The sequence below is a fragment of the Buceros rhinoceros genome, unplaced genomic scaffold (genome assembly GCF_000710305.1).
Source record: "Buceros rhinoceros silvestris isolate BGI_N320 unplaced genomic scaffold, ASM71030v1 scaffold26948, whole genome shotgun sequence".
In the NCBI taxonomy this organism is placed as follows: Eukaryota; Metazoa; Chordata; class Aves; order Bucerotiformes; family Bucerotidae; genus Buceros; species Buceros rhinoceros.
The window spans coordinates 49,092-71,018 of record NW_010429035.1 but is presented as its reverse complement, the minus strand read 5'-3'; the positions used below and the strand labels follow the sequence as shown (position 1 = coordinate 71,018).

The 21,927-nt window shown below is 40.9% G+C and overlaps 1 protein-coding gene across 1 annotated transcript in view; it reads left to right on the top strand.

Annotated features, from left to right (window-relative positions):
* Positions 1-2,388: 2,388 nt before the first annotated feature.
* EML4 (echinoderm microtubule associated protein like 4) overlaps positions 2,389-21,927 on the top strand; it is a gene marked incomplete at its 5' end in the record, with an annotated part of 67,613 nt that continues 48,074 nt past the window's right edge. Inside the window, 4 exons of the mRNA XM_010142511.1 lie at positions 2,389-2,571; positions 12,003-12,132; positions 17,429-17,602; positions 19,501-19,629. Coding sequence (XP_010140813.1) covers positions 2,389-2,571; positions 12,003-12,132; positions 17,429-17,602; positions 19,501-19,629 — 616 coding nt within the window. The remainder of the gene's footprint in view (positions 2,572-12,002; positions 12,133-17,428; positions 17,603-19,500; positions 19,630-21,927) is intronic.

The window sequence follows — 21,927 nt, the reverse complement described above, 5'->3', positions numbered from 1 at the left end:
GCAGAAGCAGTTTGGCTGGTGTTAGTAGTCGGTGGGAAAAAAGCTGCTCATGTCAGGCAGAGCACTTGCATCTGTGCTCATCAGAGAGACCGACCAGCAGTGGAGCCTTTCCTGGTTTGGTAATTACTGTTATTTGGACTCCACACAGGGAACACAGTAGTCTGGCTTCTAAAATGATGATTTGACACAGCTACTTACTCCTCTTATAACTGTTTTCTAGTGATCTGCTGTATATTTATACAGCCTGGGAATTGATCCATAATTTATCCATTACAAGACCTTTTAATAGTTCAGTAATTGAAGGCTTTGGCAGACAAAAAAGGAAAAAAATTAAGCTTTTATTTTTTCTTTATTTCTTGCTTGCCTTTTTTTGCCTTTCTTTTTTAAGGAGATGTCAAGCTTCTCTCTTCTGTTTGGAAAGCTACCCAGTGTAAGATAATTTATGAAGATTGTAATATTTTGAAAACAGTTGTCATTGTTTTCTGCAGTGTTCATTTTGACCGCTCCACTGCGTGTATTTAAAGGCTAATATTGTCAGGAGAGCAGAAGTATGAATTACATGGTACTTCAAGGCCATTTACTTCCCCAAAGTAAAAGCTTTTCTTCATGAATTAGTGTAAATTTACCGTAGTTGCTTTTTATACGCTGCAGAGGTACGTGTGGTTGCAGGAACTTCTGCCTTAGAACAGATGGGCATTATGTTTTAAAAATGAGATTTCTTTGTAAAAGAATCACAGCCCTTCGCTGCTAATATTGGTTTGTCTAACTAACCCCTTGTAGGAATTTTGTTAGTGTTGTGAATGTATTACTGTGATTATTTTAGTTGTGGAGCATTCGACCAGGCTGAGTGCTCAGGTGGGTGGTGGAGACCCTGTCCCTGGAATTATTTGGAGGACGTGTGGATGCGGTGCTGAGGGACGTGGTTTAGGGACCCTGGCAGTGCTGGGTGAGCGGTTGGACTCGATGATCTTCAAGGTCTCTCCCAGCCAGATGATTCTGTGTAGTTCTTGGTCCTTCAGTAGTGAGTATCATGTTTTAACTGAACGGAAGTTGACATTAAACTCCTGAATCTCTTTCCTATTTAATTCATTGGAGGGGTTTGGCTCAGTGTTCCCTTTCTTTACGTTTGTTTATCTTAAAAGTGCCCTTATACAAGTATTTCCAAGATTAAGGGGTTTTTAGTGTAAAACAGAGTTTTACAACTGTGGCTCATACTAACATGGTACATTTTTCTAAGTTCAGTGAACTAAGGTGTAGGCTGTATATAATCACAGCAATAATACCAGCTACTTACCCTTGGGTGTGAATTTACTGTTTGCATCTATTTCATAGAATGTGGACTTACACTGTCTGTATAATACAGGTACATTTTGTAAACCTGTATTAGAAATTCCTTCCTGAGTTTTTTTAGTAAGCCTACATCAGGATGGATCAAGAATTCAGTACCTTGTGACTGAGCAGCATGTTCTTTTATGGGTTTTCTTGGTTTTGTTTTTTTTTTAAGTGGTTGGCCTGTGATTTTTTGGAGCAGCCAAATACAAAAATCTGTTATGTGTTACGTTGGCTTGGCAGAAATAACGCAAAGAACTGTCAAAGGCAAAGAGTATGCAGAAGCTGTAATTTCCTTTTTACCACTGAAGAATAGATTTGGCTGGATTATGCCTTCAATGCTAATCTATCTCTGTGTGGCCAAACAGATTTTTGGAGCCTTTTTGTAGTGTATTTATTTTCTGTTCACTTCAGGCCAACTGTTATAATGTCATATGGGGTTTTGGCACGTACAGGGTGGTGATGTGATTAAAAAAAAAAAAAGAGGAGGGACTGAAGTTAAGAACTCTGATCTAGAGCAATTAAATTGAGATTGCTACTTGAGGCAATTAGGTCAGGACTAGCAGTACTTGTATATGTTCGACTCTGGGTTTTCTTCTTTTAACTTCACAACTTGCTTTCCTAATAAGGATCATAGCTCAAATTCTTCCACCCGTCCAAAAGAATGTATTGCAAAATTCTACGCAGTTTTATACCTTTTCAGTTCATTCAGCTGGCTGTTCAAATAAGCCTAATTTCAGTCTTCCTTCTACTGGCAAGCACGTTTTTCTTTCTACGTGATTTTAACAGAAAACGCGTTGCCTCTTCTGAGTGTACTGGGACCACAGTCCTGCAGCCTCTGTCTTAGCTAACGATTAGTAATGTTTCTGACTTGAAACATTAATTTGGTATGTTTAACATAATATCCATTCCTTATTTGCCTGAACCTGTGTGTTTGAACGTCTTAAAGTATTTCAAAATGATGCAACATACTCGTGCCATACGTGCTTCTCTCTGTGCCTTCTAGTTTTGAACCAAGCCGTTAAATGCCTCTTTCTACTCTGCTTTCCTGCTGTACAGATGACAGCATCTCAGCTGCGAGCACGTCCGATGTCCAGGACCGTCTTTCAGCCCTGGAGCTGAGAGTGCAGCAACAAGAAGATGAAATCACTGTGCTGAAAGCAGCGCTGGCTGATGTGCTAAGGCGTCTCGCTATCTCTGAAGACCATGTAGCTTCTGTGAGAAAATCAGCACCAAGTAAAGGTACGCCGATGTTTGGTAAATTCTTTTGTAGAGTCTGACTGTTACCAGCTAGAATGTTCTCCGTGATCACCCCTTTTCTGTCTCGTTTGGAAAAGCAGGGCTATTGTAAGCTGGAGGGGTTAGTTTTTTAAGAGTGGCTTTATAGTATACGGCTCTGAACTATGCTTATCAATCTAGCTGTTTGCTAACATTTTAATGTACGTAACACCCCTGAAAATGGACCTTACTTCTTCTTACAAGGTTCCTGTTTTAACTGAAGTGGTGAAATGCTTTTACAGCTGCAGTCTTTAACCTGCCCCTAGGGGTTCTGGGACTTACGGGCAGTTCTGAGCCTCAGCTTTGACTTCACCTAGAAATTATTCAGCTGAAGGGGCATATTAGAGGCTACATTTCCCTTTCTCCTAAAGTAAAACCAAACCAAAAAACCCAAAATACGTTGCCACCAAATGAGGAGGCTTTCTCCATATAGTTAATTTTTGTCCATCTGCAGAGATAACCAAGCACTAGCAGGTTTCTTGTAAGAAATGGCCATGTAGCCGCTTGGCAGTATCTTTTTTTTGATTAGTGGCTAATAAGGTTTATATATGAACTTTGAAACATATAGGATTGTTTAAAAGCTTGCACTGATTTTTGCATGCTTTTTTTTTCCCCCAAGGACATTTCCTTTTCTATTCTGGAGAACTATTTGGATTGAGTTATTTGAATTTACTCCAACTTTAAACTGTGTATTGAGAAAGAAATAGAGTTACGTATGTTTCTGGTATATATTAGGGCTGTGATTAAATAAAAGGTTAGCTCATATTTCAGATAATTCGCAGTTCTGATGCGCCATAACCCTTCAGCCACGCAGCGCGGGGTTCTCTGGGCTCAACCCCTGTATTTCAGCCTCGAAGTATACCCGTTACTCCAACGCCAGTAAAACGCTGAACTGACACATCGTAGCCTGTGTTTGCTCAGGCGGCTGAATTACACAGGCTGAAAATGCAAAAGCTGAAAATGCTGGAAGTTTGAATTATTTTAGATGTGGCAGAGAGATCAGATTCCCTAATTAAGTGTTTCTGCAGTCTCTTTGCCAGATGGAAGGGAGTGATGATGCTTAATTGGCTTGGGCTCTGAATCCTGCCATTCTCTCTTGCTTGCTGAATGGCAGCCTGTTGTCATCCCTGCTTATAAATGCAGCTTTTATACACCCGATAGGCATCTCTGCTCTCTCCAAGACTGAGACTTCCTTCTCGAGCTCTGTAAATAGAGCTCTAGCCAGTTATTTCGACTAAACCAGCAAACTTGCTGTGTTCTGCAAAATGCTTTGGGCCCCTCTCCTTGCTGGGGGTCTTGGGGCCACGCCAAGTTCTCCAGGTGAATTTGTTCCATGAAAAATTAATTATTTCTTGGGGGGACAAGGAGAGCGGAATATCTAAATATCTTCAGCTTTGTGCTATTGCATCTCTAGCGAGTAATGACAGCAGCGTGTAGCTGTGAAGAAAGAGATGGGGACGGGGCAGAGCTGGACGTGTGTGAGCTAGTGCATTGATCTTAAATGAGCTCCAGCTGATTGGCACTGGATTTAATTTGCAGTGGACCTGTCCCCATTGTGTTCAGTTACCTCATACCACCAGGCAACGCATTAACTTTACTGTTTATCGTTAAATCAGCTGCATAAAGATGGTATAAAGACGTCACCAAAGAAAGTGTTCGCTGGGCCATTGTACAAGTCTAAAGTTAGACTTGAAGAATGAGCTTGAGATTATTACTGCTTTAAACTTAAACATTGATGTTTTAATACATAATTCAAAACAAGTTCAATTGCAATACCTTAGGTTCTGCTTTTGATTTCTGTATTTTAAGTTCATTTGGTAGATAAAGAACTCTTGAAATGTGTCAAGACAGAAATTATTTTTGTGAATGAGTAGGATTGGCAGAAGATCTGAATTGTCATAGAAAAAATAACAACTCAAGGAAGTAATTGTTAATTTTTCTTTGAAGTATTTTACCGGTACCTAACAGGCTCTTACTAGTCAGCTCATGGTTGCTGCAAAGCTAGTTGTATTCTTCCAAAATTTTTTTTGGTCTTCATGATCCTTTCAAGAATCGGGATTTCTGCATTACAGCAAAAATGCTGAGGCTTTGATTCACAGAATTATTTGTCTCTGCAACAGCCCTTAAATACATGCTGATATAAATAATGATAGGGATATATTTCTGAATATATTGAGAGATGTGTTTAATTTGAAGTATGGCAACACACTGAGATTAAATACAAGAAACTGAATTTACTGGAGGAATCATGGTGCTGGAAAAGCTATCTTGAATCTTGCCATCAAAAAAAAAAAGATTTAATCTGAGCAGGAGATAATATCTAACCTAGTTTGAAGGGTCTTTCCTGCTTGCTGCTGAAATGAGTTTTCTAAAACATCTCCGTTTTTTTACTGTTGCTGCCTCAGCAGTGTCTTTCAAGAGAGGTTTTTCATAGGCTGAAAATAAGTGTTGTGAATCGTGCTGAAAGGGACAAATCCCCATCACTGATTTTTCTCATTCTGAAGCTGATAGCGCAAATTAGTGCAACAGGAGTTCGCTTCATCCTTTGTGTTGCTTTGTCTCGCATGTCCGGTGAGCTCATTCTGTTCTTATTTTAGTGATCACATTTTTAGACTGACAGATTGAATCAACTATAGCTGAAGATAATTTTTTTTCATTATTCTTGTAGTCTTTGATTTTCTTTTTTCCTACATTTCTGCTTCATGCTTATTTTGAACTTAGTCCAGTCTTCAGTGAAAAAATTTTCACGGGCATGGGTGGATGTTTATTTCTAACTCAGGGACTATCAGTCATCCTGTGAGTTTGTCTTGCCCTGCCTCAAAAGCAAAATGCTTTTAATACAGGGGTAGGGGATTTGCAAACAGTATGAGAGAAACTAAAGGATGAGGTTTTTTTTTTTTTTTTAGCCACCTGGTAAAGCGTGAAGTGGAGATGGAGTGAGGGAAATACCTCTCGTAGGGACTGCAACAGAATCATCACTTGCCTGTTACTGCGCAGTGAAAAGCAGACTGGGAGCGTTCGCATGTGGCTTGTGTTCCTCTTTAGCACTTCTAAATGCACGGTCATTCTCAAGAGAGAAAACGTTTTCAAAATAAAAAGGCCACGATAGCACTTCTGCATCTCTGCACACAGCTAAGAATAGCTACGCGAAGGAGGAATGACCGGGGCCAAAGATAGTGTTGAAGATCGGAAATGTGAAAGGGCTTGATGAGGGGCCGGGTCCCCTGCAGCCCCAGGGTTTGAGGGGACAGTAGTGTCTGCGTGTGCTTGTGGCGTTTTTTCTTTCTTCCTCTTTTTCATTTCTCTTTTAATAGATGTCTTTGTAAGAAGAATGTCTTTGGTGGGAAGTTCATTGCTTTTGGCAGCCCTGCGCTCTTGTTGCCGCATGTCTCTGCTGTTGACGCATGATTGATGCTGTTAACATTCACAAAAAGTTCCAGAAGCAGAGATCACCTGGACACTAAAGAAAGAGGAAAGCATAAAACAGTCTGGTACTTGCGGCTGCCAGCAAGATAGATTGGCTCACTGCTGGTGCCTGGTAAACCTATTAAAATCTTCCAGGGTATCAAAATGTGTGTAACAGTAGAGTCCACCCCTCAGGCTCTGGGTGTGGAGGCAAGTTTGTGGCACACAGTGGCCCCAGTAAAATATCTCAGACCAATCGTATCACTGGGGTGTGAGCTCTTGCCTGAAGAAGTGCCTGTCTACCAGGAAGTGCATCTGATAGTTACCCGTGGAGAAACAAAGGATTCATGTCCTTTTCCTGGGCTCGGAATAATGAGGAGGCTCCTCACAGGTTACACCACTTCCTGCCATTTCCTACTCCTTGGACAAGAATTAATATCAACTAACTCATACGCAAATTCAACTCACAAGGTGAAATTGAAGCAGTGAGTGGCAGTTTGCATTGTCTCCCGTGAAGACAGACAGGCTGAGAGTAATTTATTTTACTTAAAATAGTGGTCTTGGGGACCCGTAAAGCAGCTCTGTACTGGAAATGTAAGTTTAAAATTTTTTAATTTATTTTTTGTAATAGGAACCCACAGAGTTTTGCATCCTTTTCTGCTCCCTTCTCTTGTGTGAAATAGTGTGTCTCTTCAATGTGAAAAATCCTGAGTAGTATCTTGCATCAAATTCCATCCCATTGCACTAATGTGAGCAAAGCACTTCAGATGGAACTTTACCTTATCTCAACAACGGTTTCACGTCAGGAACATCAGGTCGTTTTGCTTTGCGTTAACAAAAATTGACGGCAGGGTGTTCAGCAAGCTGTATTAATTACGCGTCAGAGAGACTTGTGGATTTGATTGTAGACTTAACATATTTTAATGTGCAAAATTGTTTCTAATAACTGGGTGCATGATTAAATTGTCTAATCAGTAAATGTTAAAGGAACAGAAAATACAAGTGCAGGTAAGAAAATGCTGATGGTGGAGGAGGGTATAAACTCTTACCCACAATATTAAAACTAACCTGGCAAGCTTCTGCGTGTGTCATTTTACTCATGGGAACAGTGCAGTTGAAGTCTGTGGGCTGTGTGCTCCCGTAACAAATAATGATACTCTTGAGGTCCTAATGGGTTTTTCAGGTACTGGGTTTAGTGCCATCTGTTCTTTCTGCTTTAAAATTATTTTTCTGCCTTTCATCCCCATTTTTTCCTATCTCCTCCTCTGCCTGCTTTAATATTTTCTTCTGTTATACTTAATATTCTTGATGTTCTTGGAGTATTTTTCTTTATTCAAAGACTTTGAATTCTAGAAGGCATTAATGAACCAAGGATCACTAACCAGCTAAACCAAGTTTAAGAAAAGAGAAGTGAAGAAGAAAGTTCAGTATTTTTGTAAAAACTTCTGTAGCTTAATAATCTCGTTCATTGGAGAAGGTGTTCAGAGCACTGTAGAGGAGTGTTTTTCAGTTGTTTTTCAGAATACTCTGCCCTTTTAAAAGAGTCCTAGTGCTCCTGGGCTATTGCTTTGCCAGCATCTTCCATGAGCTGAGGGATTTGACGTCCTCTGACACTTCAGAGACAGAGCAGTGACTACAGTGAGTTGTTTTAGTAGAATTTATTATAACATCTTGAAGTAAGAAGTTTAGGATTGTCATAATTTCTAGTTAACTTTTGATGTCTTTATTTCAGGAAGGAAGTACAGATAAAATCTTATGTTCTGCTTTGCTTAGAACTATTTCAGTCTGTTTTTCTGCGGCTCACCTGTGTGGGTTCTCTGGTGACTAATAGTGTGGTTGAGCACACATGTATGTTTCTTTAGTAGAAGTCTGTCGTTCAAGCCATCAGTTTTGTTTGCCTGAAACCCCTAGGCATGTAAGATATTTAAAATACAGAAATCTTTGTCAAGTTTTGTTGAAAGTGAAATACTCTTAAGGCTGTCGAAGGGCTTAGATATGGTATGCCTTATTGTAAAAACAAAAATAAAAACAAACCAAAAAACCCCCCCACAACCGAAAAACCCCAACAACAGTGTAAAGAAATGGGGTTTTTTGTAACATGTAATAATTTGAGCATTTTGTTTTAAATCCACTTGAATTACAGCTACTTAATTGAAATTACCTGAAGATAGCAGCAAATACAAAGATATTAAGCAAGTTGTTGTTCCATAACATAATAACATAAACTATGTTTTATCATAAAAAACTGTAACATTTGATTTTGGGGAGAAGAAGTGAATTACTAGCTGGTCCTCAGCTCTAGTACCTGATGTGTATGTCTGGGAAGAAAAGCTACCCTGTTATCACAGGACACACATTTTCAAAACTTACCACTGTCTCTTAGAGCTCGATTTCAGTTTTTCCCCAGTCAGCTAATCAGGGCTGATAAAGAGTTGGAAATAGATTCGTGGTTTATTGTGGTCTGTGTTTTCTAATCCTACTTATCTTTCATTCACACGCTTGTACACTGGACAGATGTTAATGAAATGCTTCTTTTGAACTCAACAGGTACTCTTCTATGAAAATTATCAGAACAGAAATGAATCCATTATCTAGAAAAGACATTTTTTACCACTTTGATCTCTAACGATTTGGCTTTAATCCTGGTCACCATCCACTAGCTTTCATTCTACGTTCAGTTTATGTCTGGCTTTTGTTCCAAACTCACAGATAAAGCTGAGTGCTATTCAGTCTGAAAAATTTCAGACTGTTTATGCTAGCAGGTGACGTCTGACGTGGTATTGGCAGAGCTGTGCAGTCCGAGTGCTGGGAGAGCTCCATTGTTTTAGTCCATTGATCTGGAATTTGCCTTCTCCTGTGCCACTGCTTTGTTATTTCCCAGGTTTCTGAAGCAAAGCGGCTTGACCACTACGGAGGGCTATCGTGCAGCGGGAGAAGTTACAGCATTGTTGATTTCTGATGCCTTTTGATTGTAGAGATGCCCCCGTTATAAGTCACGAAGGGAGCTGCGTGGTTGGGACTGGTGGGTTGGCTTCGCTGGGCTTCTGACCCAGCTGGGAAGATCTGGGTTGTCTGTGTCTGACCGTGAGCAGCCAGGCTTCACTGCTCCACTCCCTGGGATGTGCCCAGGCTGTGAACTTGCCCTTCCTCCTCATGGCTTAAAATTTAAATGCATTTTCTTAATGTATAATTGAATTTTTAATATTTTTTCCCTTTAAAAATAGGTGTTTTAAAGGTCAATTTTGAATATCTAGTTAATGTGGAATATACAGAGAGTCTGGAAGGAGGCTTGTTTCCTGGAGGTGTTGAGTTTGGGGATTTTTTCATTGTTTTTGTTGGTTTTCTACATTTTATTGCCCTCTGAGTTGGCACACTCAGCTGTGACTGACAAGATTTTGTTCTGGAGTGTAGAGAAAGCCTGATATATTTTTGACACTTAAAAGAAGTCTGTCAGTGCAGTTTTTTCTTAGATACTGTTGTTTTGGTCTATGTCCAGATGTTTCATTCACTTTTTCAGGACATGAATGATTCAAGAGATCTGGGTTACGTGTAACTGTTAGTCATTTTATAAAAATAGATTTTACTTTGATTCAGAAACCTGCATCTCAAACTTAATTTTACATGCCACTTGTTGAAATGAGGATGTACTCTGCAGGTCTAGCATCATCATCCCCTTCACTGACAAACATATAAACCCCAAAATGCCCTACAGATCCTTTATTATTATTGTTATTGTTGTTGTTGTTATTATTATTATTATTACTGCATTCATCACTGCGTGGAGCAGCATACACAGTGATGTGCAGTTCTATTTGTAATCAGTTTTGCCCTTGGACGTAAGCAGGAGCTAACGCTTTTGATACCTAGCAGGGGGCATTATTCTAGGTGTTGTCAGGGAACAAAGCAGCAGTGTGCTGCTCGTTACTTGAGCAAAGTGAGCAGTTTGTTCCCCATCGTAAGAAGTTCCTGCACCCTGTCCATAGCACTGTTGTCTTCACACTGCCCACTGAATGCTCTCCCCAGCGGTCTGAGAATCGCCGCTGCTAGTTCTCCTGATTCACGTTTCTGGAAAGCCGTGCGGGAGCTGCTTGGAGAGGCATCGAGCTGTTACGAGGAGCAGACGGGGATGGTAAGGTCATACACAGTTCAAGAGTGAATCATAGGCCTCGATGCTCTGCATCTCCACACAGAAGATGATTTACTTTGTCACTGAAAATAAAAGACGGCAATTTATAGGCTTCTAGTATTAAAAGTGCTTTTAAGTTCGTGTGCTTTTGTTCTTGCATCTAAGTTACTCCAGGAGGTAAAAATCTCTTGAGCTTTAGAGGTTTGGTACAGTATATTAACTTTTAAAATAAAATCTGTATTCCAAATGTGTATATTGCAGGTAAGAAGTACTGGCTGAAAGGAATCACACTAAGCTGATTTATGCAGAATTTAGGGAGAACAATGATCTTTGCAGCATTTCTGTATTTGTGTCTTGACTTTCTTCAGATTTCCTCTCTGCTCGCTTCTGCCTGGGGTATTCTGCATGCTCCTGTGGGCTTTCCTGATGGGAATTTCAGATGTGGTCACATGCTGCTTGCTGTGTTTGAAGCAGTGTATGGTTAGTGCAGGTCAGCCCTCCTCTGCCTTCATCCAAATAGTTCTGAAATCTAATATTCCCTCGACGGGTATCTCTCGTATGTGAAGTGCTTGTTTAAAATAAGAATTCATTTGCCTCAGCCTGCCTGATAGAGCTGCGATGTGACAAATGGACCAAATGCTGCTATTGTTCAAATGATGGATCTGTGTGAGTCTGTGCGCAGTGCACAGAGCAGTTGGTTTTCCCCGACTGCTTTTTTACTCCTCGCTTCTATCTTCAATGTGTGGCCTCATGCCTTATCTACCTCACACTATTCCAAGCCTGCCATGAACACAGACCTGTTATTTTCCTGTCATTTGTGTCCTTCGTGCTTGTTGCTGAAGTCGGAGCGACTGGATATCGTGACCTCGTGAAATGCAGTAACAACTTTGCTGTTTGTGCAGTGGGGATGTGGCACGGAGATGGGGCCAAAAGTGACCACTGATCTTTGAATGCTTAATGCAAGATTAGCCCAGGGATTTTTTTTCAGAGCATGTAATGCTTCAGAGGGGGAAAAGCACAAGTTTAGCTCTTGGGGGAAGGAGGGTGCAAACCTCCTTTCTGAATAAGGCAAGCACACTGAAGAGGAGAGAGACATAATTAGTGGGAAAGGGTGAAATGTCAGGTTTGAGTTCAGTGCCTTGTATTTCACTGATGTCTGTTGTTGAGGCAGGTCTGGGAGCTGATTGCCAGGCTAGTGTTCAGCTCTGTAAAAAGAAGAGCCTTTGCTCGCCCCGTCTTCCCAGCAATCCCCTCCCACATTCACTACATAGTTTCAGACTTCTGCGATGAGTGAAGTGGGCATCTGACAGACAACAGTCTTCTTCACGAACACAGTCTTGATTCAACCCCAGAGGGATGACTGTAATGTTCACTGGATGTGGCAGATCTTCTGTGAACTGTAGCAGAAACTTAATAACTCTACCATAGGGTATATTCTCAAAGGTCAACACCTTTTTAAGATAGAAGGAGCAGCTGAAGACAAGCCGAAAAACTTGGGTTTTGAATACTTAGAATCATAACCCTTAAATAACTTAATTCTTTCTGTACAGAGAGGGTTTCTGTCTGCAACTTCTTGGAACTTGAGAAAAAACAAATGGGAAGCAACAAACCTCATGTGTTTGCTGGCACTAGAGAAGCTGACCCCTCTCAGAGTATATTCTTGCCTGTCTTACTGTCCCGGGTCGCTTGTGTCCAGCTGTCCAGGTTAAGGCTTTCATGAATGTCTAGCCTGGGTGGGTGTCCTGAATGCTGGGGCTGCTGCCTTGCAGATACCAGGTCCCCATCTGAGAGCTTTTGGTTTTTCAGACATATCTTTGGATACAGCTGTAAAACCTTGTGCTCTTTAATGTTTTTTTTCCCCTAGGTCAGCCAAGCCTTCGAGAAGCTATCTCGATGTCCTGTATAACTAACGGGAGCACAGGAAGCAGGAAAGCAAGCCACAGCTCATCTGTTTCTGTTGCCAGAAAAGAAACTCTTTCATCTGCTGCAAAATGGTACTGACTCACTTGTTTGTTTTTCGGTTTTAATAACAAGCAGAGCAAAAGTTTGGTGGTTTTTTTTTTTTTCTGCATGACCCTCAGCAGAGCTTCCTGAAGTCTAGTAAGGCACAAATAAACTTTGGAGATGTACCATGTTGTTGGGCTGCTTCCAGCAGGGTTCTAAAACGAATTCATAAACACAGAGTATTTCGATAGTGTAGTGTAGTCCAAAATGCATTCTCACTATGGGACAGAACAGGCAAATGTATTTCTAATACAAATAGAAAAGTTTTCCTTCTGGTATTCATCTGCATAATTTTTTTTTTTTTCCCCAAGGAAATGAAAGGTCAAAAGTCACTCCATTGTCTGGGGTGTAAATAGAAGGCAATAGCAAAATAACTGTGAAACAACAGTGAGTTGCCAAAGATAAAAATTTACATGTTTATCTAGAAAATCTTACCCCAAAATATGGCTACGTAGTCGTTGTGAAGAATATCTCTTACCAGTTGTCAAATGTGTAACAAGACTGCGTGAGTATTTGTAAGTTAAATGAGCTAAGCACCAAATAGCTTTTTTTTTTTTTTCCCCTCCACGTCATGGTTTCAGCTGCGCACAGTAAACAAAGTGTTCATGTAACACGGTTCTTCTGAGGGTCTCTGAGACAGTGACTGTATGGCACCTATTCCTGTTTGTTGGGAAGAACAGGCTGCCAAATACAGCCACAGGACAGAGAGCGAGTATTCTCTGAGTATGGGAGTTAATGTATAACTGTGGTAAATTATGTGAACAAATTCTTGGCCTCTGTAGAGAACTCTGGTAACGCCAGTGGCTGGTTTATCTTCTGGTGTGAATATAAATAGTGCACTATACAACAAGACAGGGAAATGATATACTTCAGGGAATAAAAATGCTGTATGCAAATATAAACTGTATGAGAACAAACCAGAAAAAGCTTTAGTGCCCTTTGGAATGTGGACAGCAAGGGTAATGCCCTGCTCTTCGCTCTCCTCCATTGCATCGCATTGCACATCGTCCTTTTTATTGAATCCTGATGTTTACTTTTCAACAATAAACCGAAAGCGATCGCTGTGCGTCTGTGTCTGCTGGCGTGACAGGCACTGGGACAAAAGACATCCCTGCAGGGAGGTATTTCTTCACACTTTTCCATTAATCTCACCCCTGTGGCTCTTGGCACTTTGATGAGAGCCAGTCCGGTTCCCGTGGTGTTCCGCTTGCGTTTGTGCTGAATCACCTTCTTGATTCATTGGCTGCTCGCTGCTTGACTGCAGAAGAGGAGCAGAGTGGTGTGGCCGGTATCCCTTTCATGTCAGTTAAGGTCTTTAAAAGGAGACCTGGGTAGGCCAAAAGAGGGAAGCCGTGATGTGCAGAGGGCAGTTCTTCCCAGGCACCCAAATATCTACTCAGGGCAAGTTTTGGTGCTTCCAAGTGCATCAGAAGATACAGTACTCCCTTCTTCAGGGCTTGTTTTAGGAAGGCTTAAGTTCCCTCTTTAGTCACTTTTTCAGCAGTTCTTTGCACTCACATGTCTTTTTTACATGCTCTTCCGTTTGATATTTAGAAGAAAATAAACCTGACCTTCTGTAAAAGTACCAGCTCAAGAAAGGTGAAGGAAAATGTCACATCTCGGGCTTTGTAGCTGCATGTTTTTTAACAAGAGCAAAACTGTCCAGTACCACGTAGTGTTCCTAGCAGGAGACGTAAGTGAAAGCCAGTAGCAGTCTCATTTCCTTAAAGTTAGGGTAAACGTGTCTATTTCTAATGTTCTTGACACGGTCGAAAAGGAGAGAGGCCAAAGGAGACGCTCAGCAGGTCAGGGGATGCTTCACCCCAACTCGTCCAGGCTTTTCTTCAGGCTGGAGGTTGAACTGGTGCAGCTGGTTGACATGGTCATCTGTGGATGTCACATTACACATTAGCTACCAAGCAGCTCCCATAACCTGCCTATAGCTTTTCATGTTCTAAATATACGTAGCCATACATCTAGTCATAGGTAACAGAAGCCCTGCTTGTGTGCAGACTGTTGTTATCGTTGAAGTTTAGTTGTCTATATCTGCAGTCTTAATATTGTCCATTTCTGGGGCTCTGACCTCTGTAGACCAAACCATCTCTGAGAAGTTCTTCTGTTTCCTTCCCTGGGCTGTTTAATCCTTGTTCTTACCAGCTTGAACACTGAGGTGATGGAGATGGCTCAGAAGCTGCACAGCAGCATGTCTCATTTCAACAAGGGTGTGCTAAAATATCAGCTGTTCCTAAAACCAGAGCCCAGGAATGTACCAACAACAACAGGTAGATGGTGCCCTGTTGGCAGAGATGAAACGAGGTACGTGTTGGGAAAACGTCAGCCTTGCGCCTGGAACTGACTTGTGATAGAGGTGTTGAAACACTTCAGAACAAAAAACGTTCTACAGAACTTGCTTTATCGCTAGAGCTGGAAACAGGTTGGTACTTTGAACTGCAGATGACTGTCGCAAAGATCTGCTTTATCTTAGGACCTTAGGACTAAACATTCTTTGAACAACAGCTTCTGGTAAGAATAGTCTTCGTGTTTCAGAATGACCGCCTCCGCAGTAGTTGCCAAGGTGTTGTGGTCCAAAGGATGAACCATTCTGTTAAGTAAAATTAGAGAATCTGCAGAATTAGGACAGATAGTAAGAGAGCTCAGTTACTCACATGTAGACTGAAGAAATGCCTCATCAGGATGGGGTTTTGCAAGAATTTTTGGATGCATTAAATGACTGCTTCCCAGAACAGCTAGTCTTTAGAAAGCCTCAAAAAAAGATACTTGTTCTTGATTTTGTTCCAGTTGTTGCACAAGACCTAGTTCAGGAGGCATTAGCAGGAGAGCTGCTCCGTAACAGCAGTCATAATACAATTAAGCCAAAGATTTTCGCAGGAGGGAGCAAACCAAATAAATTCAGCATGAAGGTACCCAGCACCAAGACTGCCACATAGCTGCATAATATGGTCCTCGTTAAAATGTCAATCAAAAAAAAGAAGCCCACTTGCAACCTGGTGGTGTCGTAACCCAAGGTATACCTCATGATGCAACTCGGAGTAACCAGAGTGATCCAGTGACTCTCATGGTCCAACAGAGAGCTTAAGGAGTGAACCTGGTGGCAAAGGTGTGAGATGGGTAGTCCGCAGCTGAGAAGCTCGGTGAAGTCAGTGACGAGATTCCCGCGCTGAAGCCGTGGTTTCTAGGAGGTGGATCAGATGAGCTAAATGAGTTTGGGCAAGAATAGAGAAAGTAGGAGACAGTGTTAGATGATACAGGTGGCCTTCACCTCAGCGTGCTGGAGGAATGCAGAGGGGAATTGCGGGTTTGCTGGTGTGTCACTGTAAACGGGATATTAAAAAAAAACTGTGGGAAAAGGGGCTGCAGTTCACAACCTCACTGACGAGTTCTTTTTTGCCACTGCAGAAGATGATGCCAGGTGAGCCATTGTTCTGACCAGAAGGACCAGTCTCTGCACGCTTACAAGCTGGAGTTCAGAAGTTGTTACATTTGTGTATTCCCTCCTGAATCCCCCATCTCTTTACTATTCCTAGACTGTATGTGAAATCCCCAAGTAGAGGGAGAGGGAAAATTGGAAGCATGGCTTCCTAAAAGATGGATTTTTTTTTTGCTGTTTTTTTAAAAAAAGGGTCTGTCCTAGTAAGTGGACGTTGTTGTGAGAAATCCTGTGTTTATGGGAGGATGAGTGCAGAGGTCTGGGAGTGTACCTGTCGGAGCAGGAATAGAGATTCCAAGAATTTATTTTGCTATACTGAATGTCTTAACACAGGCTGTGGAAAGATCGTGCAGTTTGCTTTTGCATCCAGCAATGCAAGATCAGTCTTCTGATTAAAAAACTAATAGTAGTTTTTATGCTTCTAGTTAATTACAGACTTCAGTCTATAAATTATTAACCAAAACCCCCCAATTCTTCAAGCTGTGCTCTGCAGGATCACATGTATGCCCTCAAGAAATGTGAAGGGTTTCTAGTTTGTTTTCATCTGCTTTTCTGTAAAGAAACTGTAACTTTGATGAATTATAGTGACATTTTTTAACTGGGTAATATGATTTACAGGAGAAATCCTGAGTGATCCTTATGAATGTGTTTTGGCTTTTATATTATTTTTCATGTTTTGACCTGTTCTTCAGTGCTTCTTCGGAAGCACTCAGAAAAGTCAAACTCATGTAAGTGTTGAGGACTTTGACTCGGTGGAGGATGATGTATTAAAATTGGGGCCCCATCTTCAATCACTGATTTTGAATATTGTCCTACTGGTTTTTATTGTTTTGTCAGGAAAGTGAAATGGAAACGCAATTAAGATTTTGCAGGATTTGGAGCGGGAGAATTAGTGTGAGGCAATAGAAATCTGGATTCTCCCCTTCAGAAAGAGACTATATGGTTTTTACTTTGAAGGTTACTGCAAACCTGAGAGAAAAATCTTCCTTTTTAGCCTATCTTGCTTTGTTTGTTCACTGAGAAATTTATCTTGGAAGAATTTTTTTTAATCTTAAAAAAAAAAAAAATCTTAAAACTAGAGTGTGTACTACAGAATGCTCTTCTCTTTCAGGTCCTGCTGTTCGTGTGATTCAGTATATTGCAGAGCGTGCTAATTTATAGAGGAGCTTTTTAATTAACCTTTCTGTTTACTTAGTGGACCTGTGGTTAGGTCCTTAATGAATTTAAGGTTGTTAATGACATATTTAAACCTGTTTCAAATGTTAACCTCTTAAATACAGCACAATGAAGATAAAGATGAATTTTAGCTGCTGTTTATCGATGGTATTAAAGAAGTGTCGCTGCAGTCTGACGTTAGTCACCTACAGACCAAGACACCGATGAATTTTCAGGGGTGATTCCCTTTGTGCTGGGGTGCAACCAGGGAGAGCCCTGGGACCAGCAGCAGCGTGTCACTCTTTCGGTGGCAGCGCAAAGAGAACCCGTGTCAGCTTTGAGTGCTGCAGGAGGACCCACGAGTGAAGGACGTGCGCAAATAAAAGTTGTGTTCATTTTACAGTCAGAGTGAACCTAGTACAGCTGTGCAGTAGAAACGAGTAAATAATCTTCCGTTCCTCCCTCACCTTTTGGTTTTTTAGAGCGTTTGAAAAATCTTATTTTAGCAACGTGCTGACCTGAAGAGAGTGAGTAAATAATCAAAGCCTTCCTTCGGTGGTTATATATTGTAAGTTGTTACTTGCTTCTCCCGTCTTTTCACAAAGGGCATTTTCTCCCACCTTTTTAATTTATTTGCTTGTTCTTTTTTTTTTTTTTCCCCTATGTTATACTTTATTTTACAGCGGTACAGAAAAAAAGAAGGAAAAACCTCCAGGACAGAAAGAAAAAAAAGAGGAATCTCAGTCTAATGATCAAAGTCCACAAACTCAAGCATCACCTTCTCCCCAGCCCTCCTCACAGACTCTGCAAACACACAGGCAAACTCAAGAAAGCAAGAGTTCTGCTCCAGCTAAAAGGTTTTCACTGTACCACAGTACAGAACTAGAGAATCCTTGTAATGATACCGAGCTCATATCTGACAACAAGTCATGTGAGATAGTTCCAGTCTCATCATCACGTTCATAAATGTGTGATGTTTTTTGTGCTAGAGAAGATGCATTCAACATGCAGTGCAACAGAGCATGTGTGCAAAAATGCAGTTTTTGAGTAAATTTTTAAGAATACAAAGAGGGTTTTGTGCTCCGTGATCAAAACCCTGATATGGCAATTACCTCTGATCAGTCATTATTCAAAATATTTAACTATGACGCTGACTTAATCCTCCTCAAAATACGCTTCATAGGCTTTGTCTGGCATTGCTGAATTATGGAGCGTGTTTTGCTCACGGCCGTTTACTACATCTCCCAGCAGCATCTGTTAAATGCTGGTATCGCTACAACTCTTCCTTCGAGCGTTTTTCTTCTCAAATTGTTCTATGAAGTGACTGCAGTTTGGATTTTTTTTTTTTTTTTCAGCCCTACCTGTTTGGTTTTTTGTTTTTTGAGTTTTTTAAATGGCTTTTTAAAGTCAAGGAAGTGGATTTTAAGATTTGGGCGATCATTTCTGAGTTTCAGAACTATGCAGATCACTCAGCGTGGATTTTTTTTCTGTTTTTTTTCTTTTGGTTCATTGTCACCTTATTGTTTCGGAAGATGTGAAATTTTCTTAGGCATTTGGCATTTAGGAGACTGAAACAAGCTCGTAAATGGATTTGTTCCTCTGAATTTTCCTGTGATTCACAAGATTGTTGTCTTGCATTGCTCGAATTCACAGCTCTAATAAATATATCAACTTTCACTTGACTGATGCATGTGATAACACTCCATAAAGGCTCTGTCTCCATGTCTTGCACAAACTCCTGAGTTGTCTGAAGCTGAACTTGCGGCCCCTTGTTCTACTGCCTGGTATCTCCCTGTAAAGGTGTTTGTCTGAAGTCTCGTTTACTAATCTTTTGCAGTGTGGGGGGCAAAAATAAATGCCCTGTTAAGTCTCCTAATGGTTTCACTCGATTTGCTTAACTTGTCGCAGGACCTTTCAGCCTCTTGAGGTGCTGCGGAAGGAGCTTGGCATTTCTGAGGTTGTGATTCAGGACTGACTCCTGCAAAAAGCATTTCTGACGGGATGAAGTAGGATACTCTTAGCAGGACGTATGCAGACTCACAGTTAGCTGGTTGGAGAATAATTTGGGATAGATCACTTTTGAACGCGTTCTCCATGATTAAGATGTGTGTGAAATTAATGGACTGGTGACTTTAGTGTCAATTGGCCACAATAAGATTGCTGAAAAATTATATCAGAACTCATGGATTTAATCATCTGTAGTATTTGGCTTGACTTATGCAAGAAGTTTGCAGATGTTTCTTTCAAAAAGACTAAAACCATTAATTAACGTGGTTTCGAGTGTGCTGCGTGCCAAACAGCCGTGTGAACCTGTGACCTGATAGAACTGTTCTGCCACAGAAATCAGCCTGCTGAAGCTGGTGAACAGTTCATCAGGGAAAAAATTCCACTTTTCTTTGTTAACTTCTTGCTTTTATAGTTTTTTCTTTAAGGCTAACATACTGTAGCCTCATTTTTTCGCTGCCTTTGTAATTCTTGAGCGATACAGAATTGAAGTACAGAGTTTTGTTCAAGTCTTTATGTAGGATCATTTGGAAATGGAAAGGCAAATAAAACACTTGGCAGCTGTCTTGCTCAATTGTTTTCATTCATCCAGTTAGAACTTTTTGACTAATCTTTTTTTCCTGTTTCACGCTTCAGCTTGAAGGAAGACCTAGCTCTGCTTTTGTCTCCTGCTGCTTGATCTGTCCGTTGCATACCAGTTTCCAGTGATTGTTTGTCTTCGCATTTTAAAATACTCTTTTGTTTCTTCTAGCATAAAGAAATCCCTGACTGCTGAAAAACCTCACGGCGTTTGGGAGAGTTCAGACGACAGTCGTAACAAGCTGCTGAGAGTAGCATCAACGTCCAAATTAATATCAAAAGTGGCAAAGAATGCAGACAAGTATGTATCAGTTTGGTGCATAAAAGCAAGTGAACGTTCGACTCAAAATATTATGAAATGGCATAATTTTAGAGAACTTATTTATATGTGTGTGCTAAGACCATTTGCATCTTTGTTTTTGCTGGGAGAAATTACTCGTATTACCTGCTGATGCGGTGCTACAGGTGGAATCTTAAAATTATTATTGGATGTGAATGCAGGATTCAAGTAGAAATACAGTTTCATGTTGCGCGTTTGGGTTAGGGGCATTGTGCTCTGTGACTTAGGATTTAGGGCTTAATGCCACTGTTGTGAAGCTTCCAGCCAGTCTGTATCCTAATTAAACCAGGACTGAAAATGCAGGTGTATTTCCTTGGATTTGACACACTGTATGTGTTTCCAAAGTAGACTCTAATAGTAGGAATATACTTTTATGATTTCAGGCAGGTCTCTCAATTAACAGTCTAACAGATTTCTGATTGCAGATTCTAGAACATAGGCAGGGATCCTGCCTTCAGCTTCACGTTCAGTGGGTGATGTGCTGTAGCCCATCACTCCTCTCGTAGTCTTTGTCAGCAGCAGGTTTTTACGGTCTCCAGTGGTGGCCTCACAGGGGATGAGAGCACAGAGTAGTTACTTCTACTCTTGTCAGCACAGGGACAAGAATTTGCTTTTTGCTGTAACTCCACACCGTTGACCCCTATTGTTGACCCACTTCCTGTCCTAAAATCTCTTTGCTAATTGGGCTTCTCACTTCCTATTCACCCACTTAGTTGCTTTTTTTAACTCCATTGAAATTTCACAGAGTTTGTTGAAAATCTTGCGTTGACTTTTTGACCCCTCTCCTACTTGCCGTGATCCCCGCAGCGTGCTGGGAACTTCTCCCAGCTTGATGTCCTCTGCAGATTCCGTACATCTGCTCGTTAATCGTCATTCAAATAGCCATTAACTGGTCCAAGGTTGAACTACCTGAAGACCCTTCCCTCTGTGACAAATAAAACTTTTCAGACCTTTCAGAGTAATTTCCAGACTTCTCATGATTGTGTCTCTAGTGCTCTCCTTAGCTTGCATCTGAAGTTGTCAAATACGTACTTGGAGTCGAGAGCGGTGCAAGTGCATTCCTTTGTTCTTAGGACTGGGAAGAACAAAAACATCTTACATTAATATTGGGTGTGGTTATCAGCACATTTACTAAAAGCTTTATGCTTAGCCTGAAGAGTTTTGCAGAACAGTGAAGTGTTCTGTGAGGGGGATTATGAGTTACGCGGTTTGCAAGTGTTTCTTTTCCTTTTATAATTTGTTTTCACTGTTGGAATTTAAAAGCCCTTTGGCAATTTGGATTTTAGCAGGTTACTGCTATTTTGGAATGAAAAAACCCTCAGTCTTGATTTCTACTTATCAAGTTTCTTTCCTTGGTTTTTGTTATGCTGCTAAAATTTCACAATGTGGTATATACTTCAAATTTGCTAATATTAAAAAATAAATTTTACTTTTATTGACATTTTGTATATTGGTTCAGGCATGGTCAAAATAGAGGTATCTTGTTTCATTTTCCTGTGATTCTTACTTTCTAAAAGACTTTAAATGCTGCCCTTCTACAGACTCTAATGTAGAAGACAATCAGGTATATAACAAAAGAGCGGAGTAGGAAAGATTGAGATTGATTATTGTTAGAGAAAGTTGTCTGGTCATAACTTGGACCTTAAAGCATTTGGCAAAAGAGCAAAGCTTCAGGCGCTGTCAATTGTAGACCAGCGTCTGACTGAAGACTGGGTGTACCTGGTTCTTCGGCTCAGATTCATAGTGAAAGGGCTATTAGCAATCAAGAGCACTCAGTACTCATTTCTTGCCCACTTTCTGGAAGAGTGGGTTGGGCTTGTGCAAAGGCACATTGTAGCATCGCCTTTATCGTTCTCGATTAAGAAACGCTGGTCTGAAGTTACACGAGTCTTGTGCAAGGGAACAGAGTTCAGCCCCTAATGTGGGCCCCGGGACAGAAATGTTTTCCGTGTGCTTTGCTCTAGCAGCCCAGGATGTGCACTTTGTTTAGTCAGCTCAGCCTTGAAGCCAGCACTGAGCTGTAAATCAATCTGATAAAGCCATCAGAAGTAAGAGGGTTCCCACGGCAGCCCATCATTCAGGGTTTTTCAGGCGAGACTGGGAACCCAGTTTGAATTTTTCACTTGGCAGTGTGGTGAAGGGCGATTCGACCAATAGCCAGAGATGACTTTCCTCGTGCGTACGCTTGACCTTTTGTCACTGTTAGAAAAATTTGACCTCCATCCAGCTAAAAATACTGGATGCCTCTCATACCTTCCT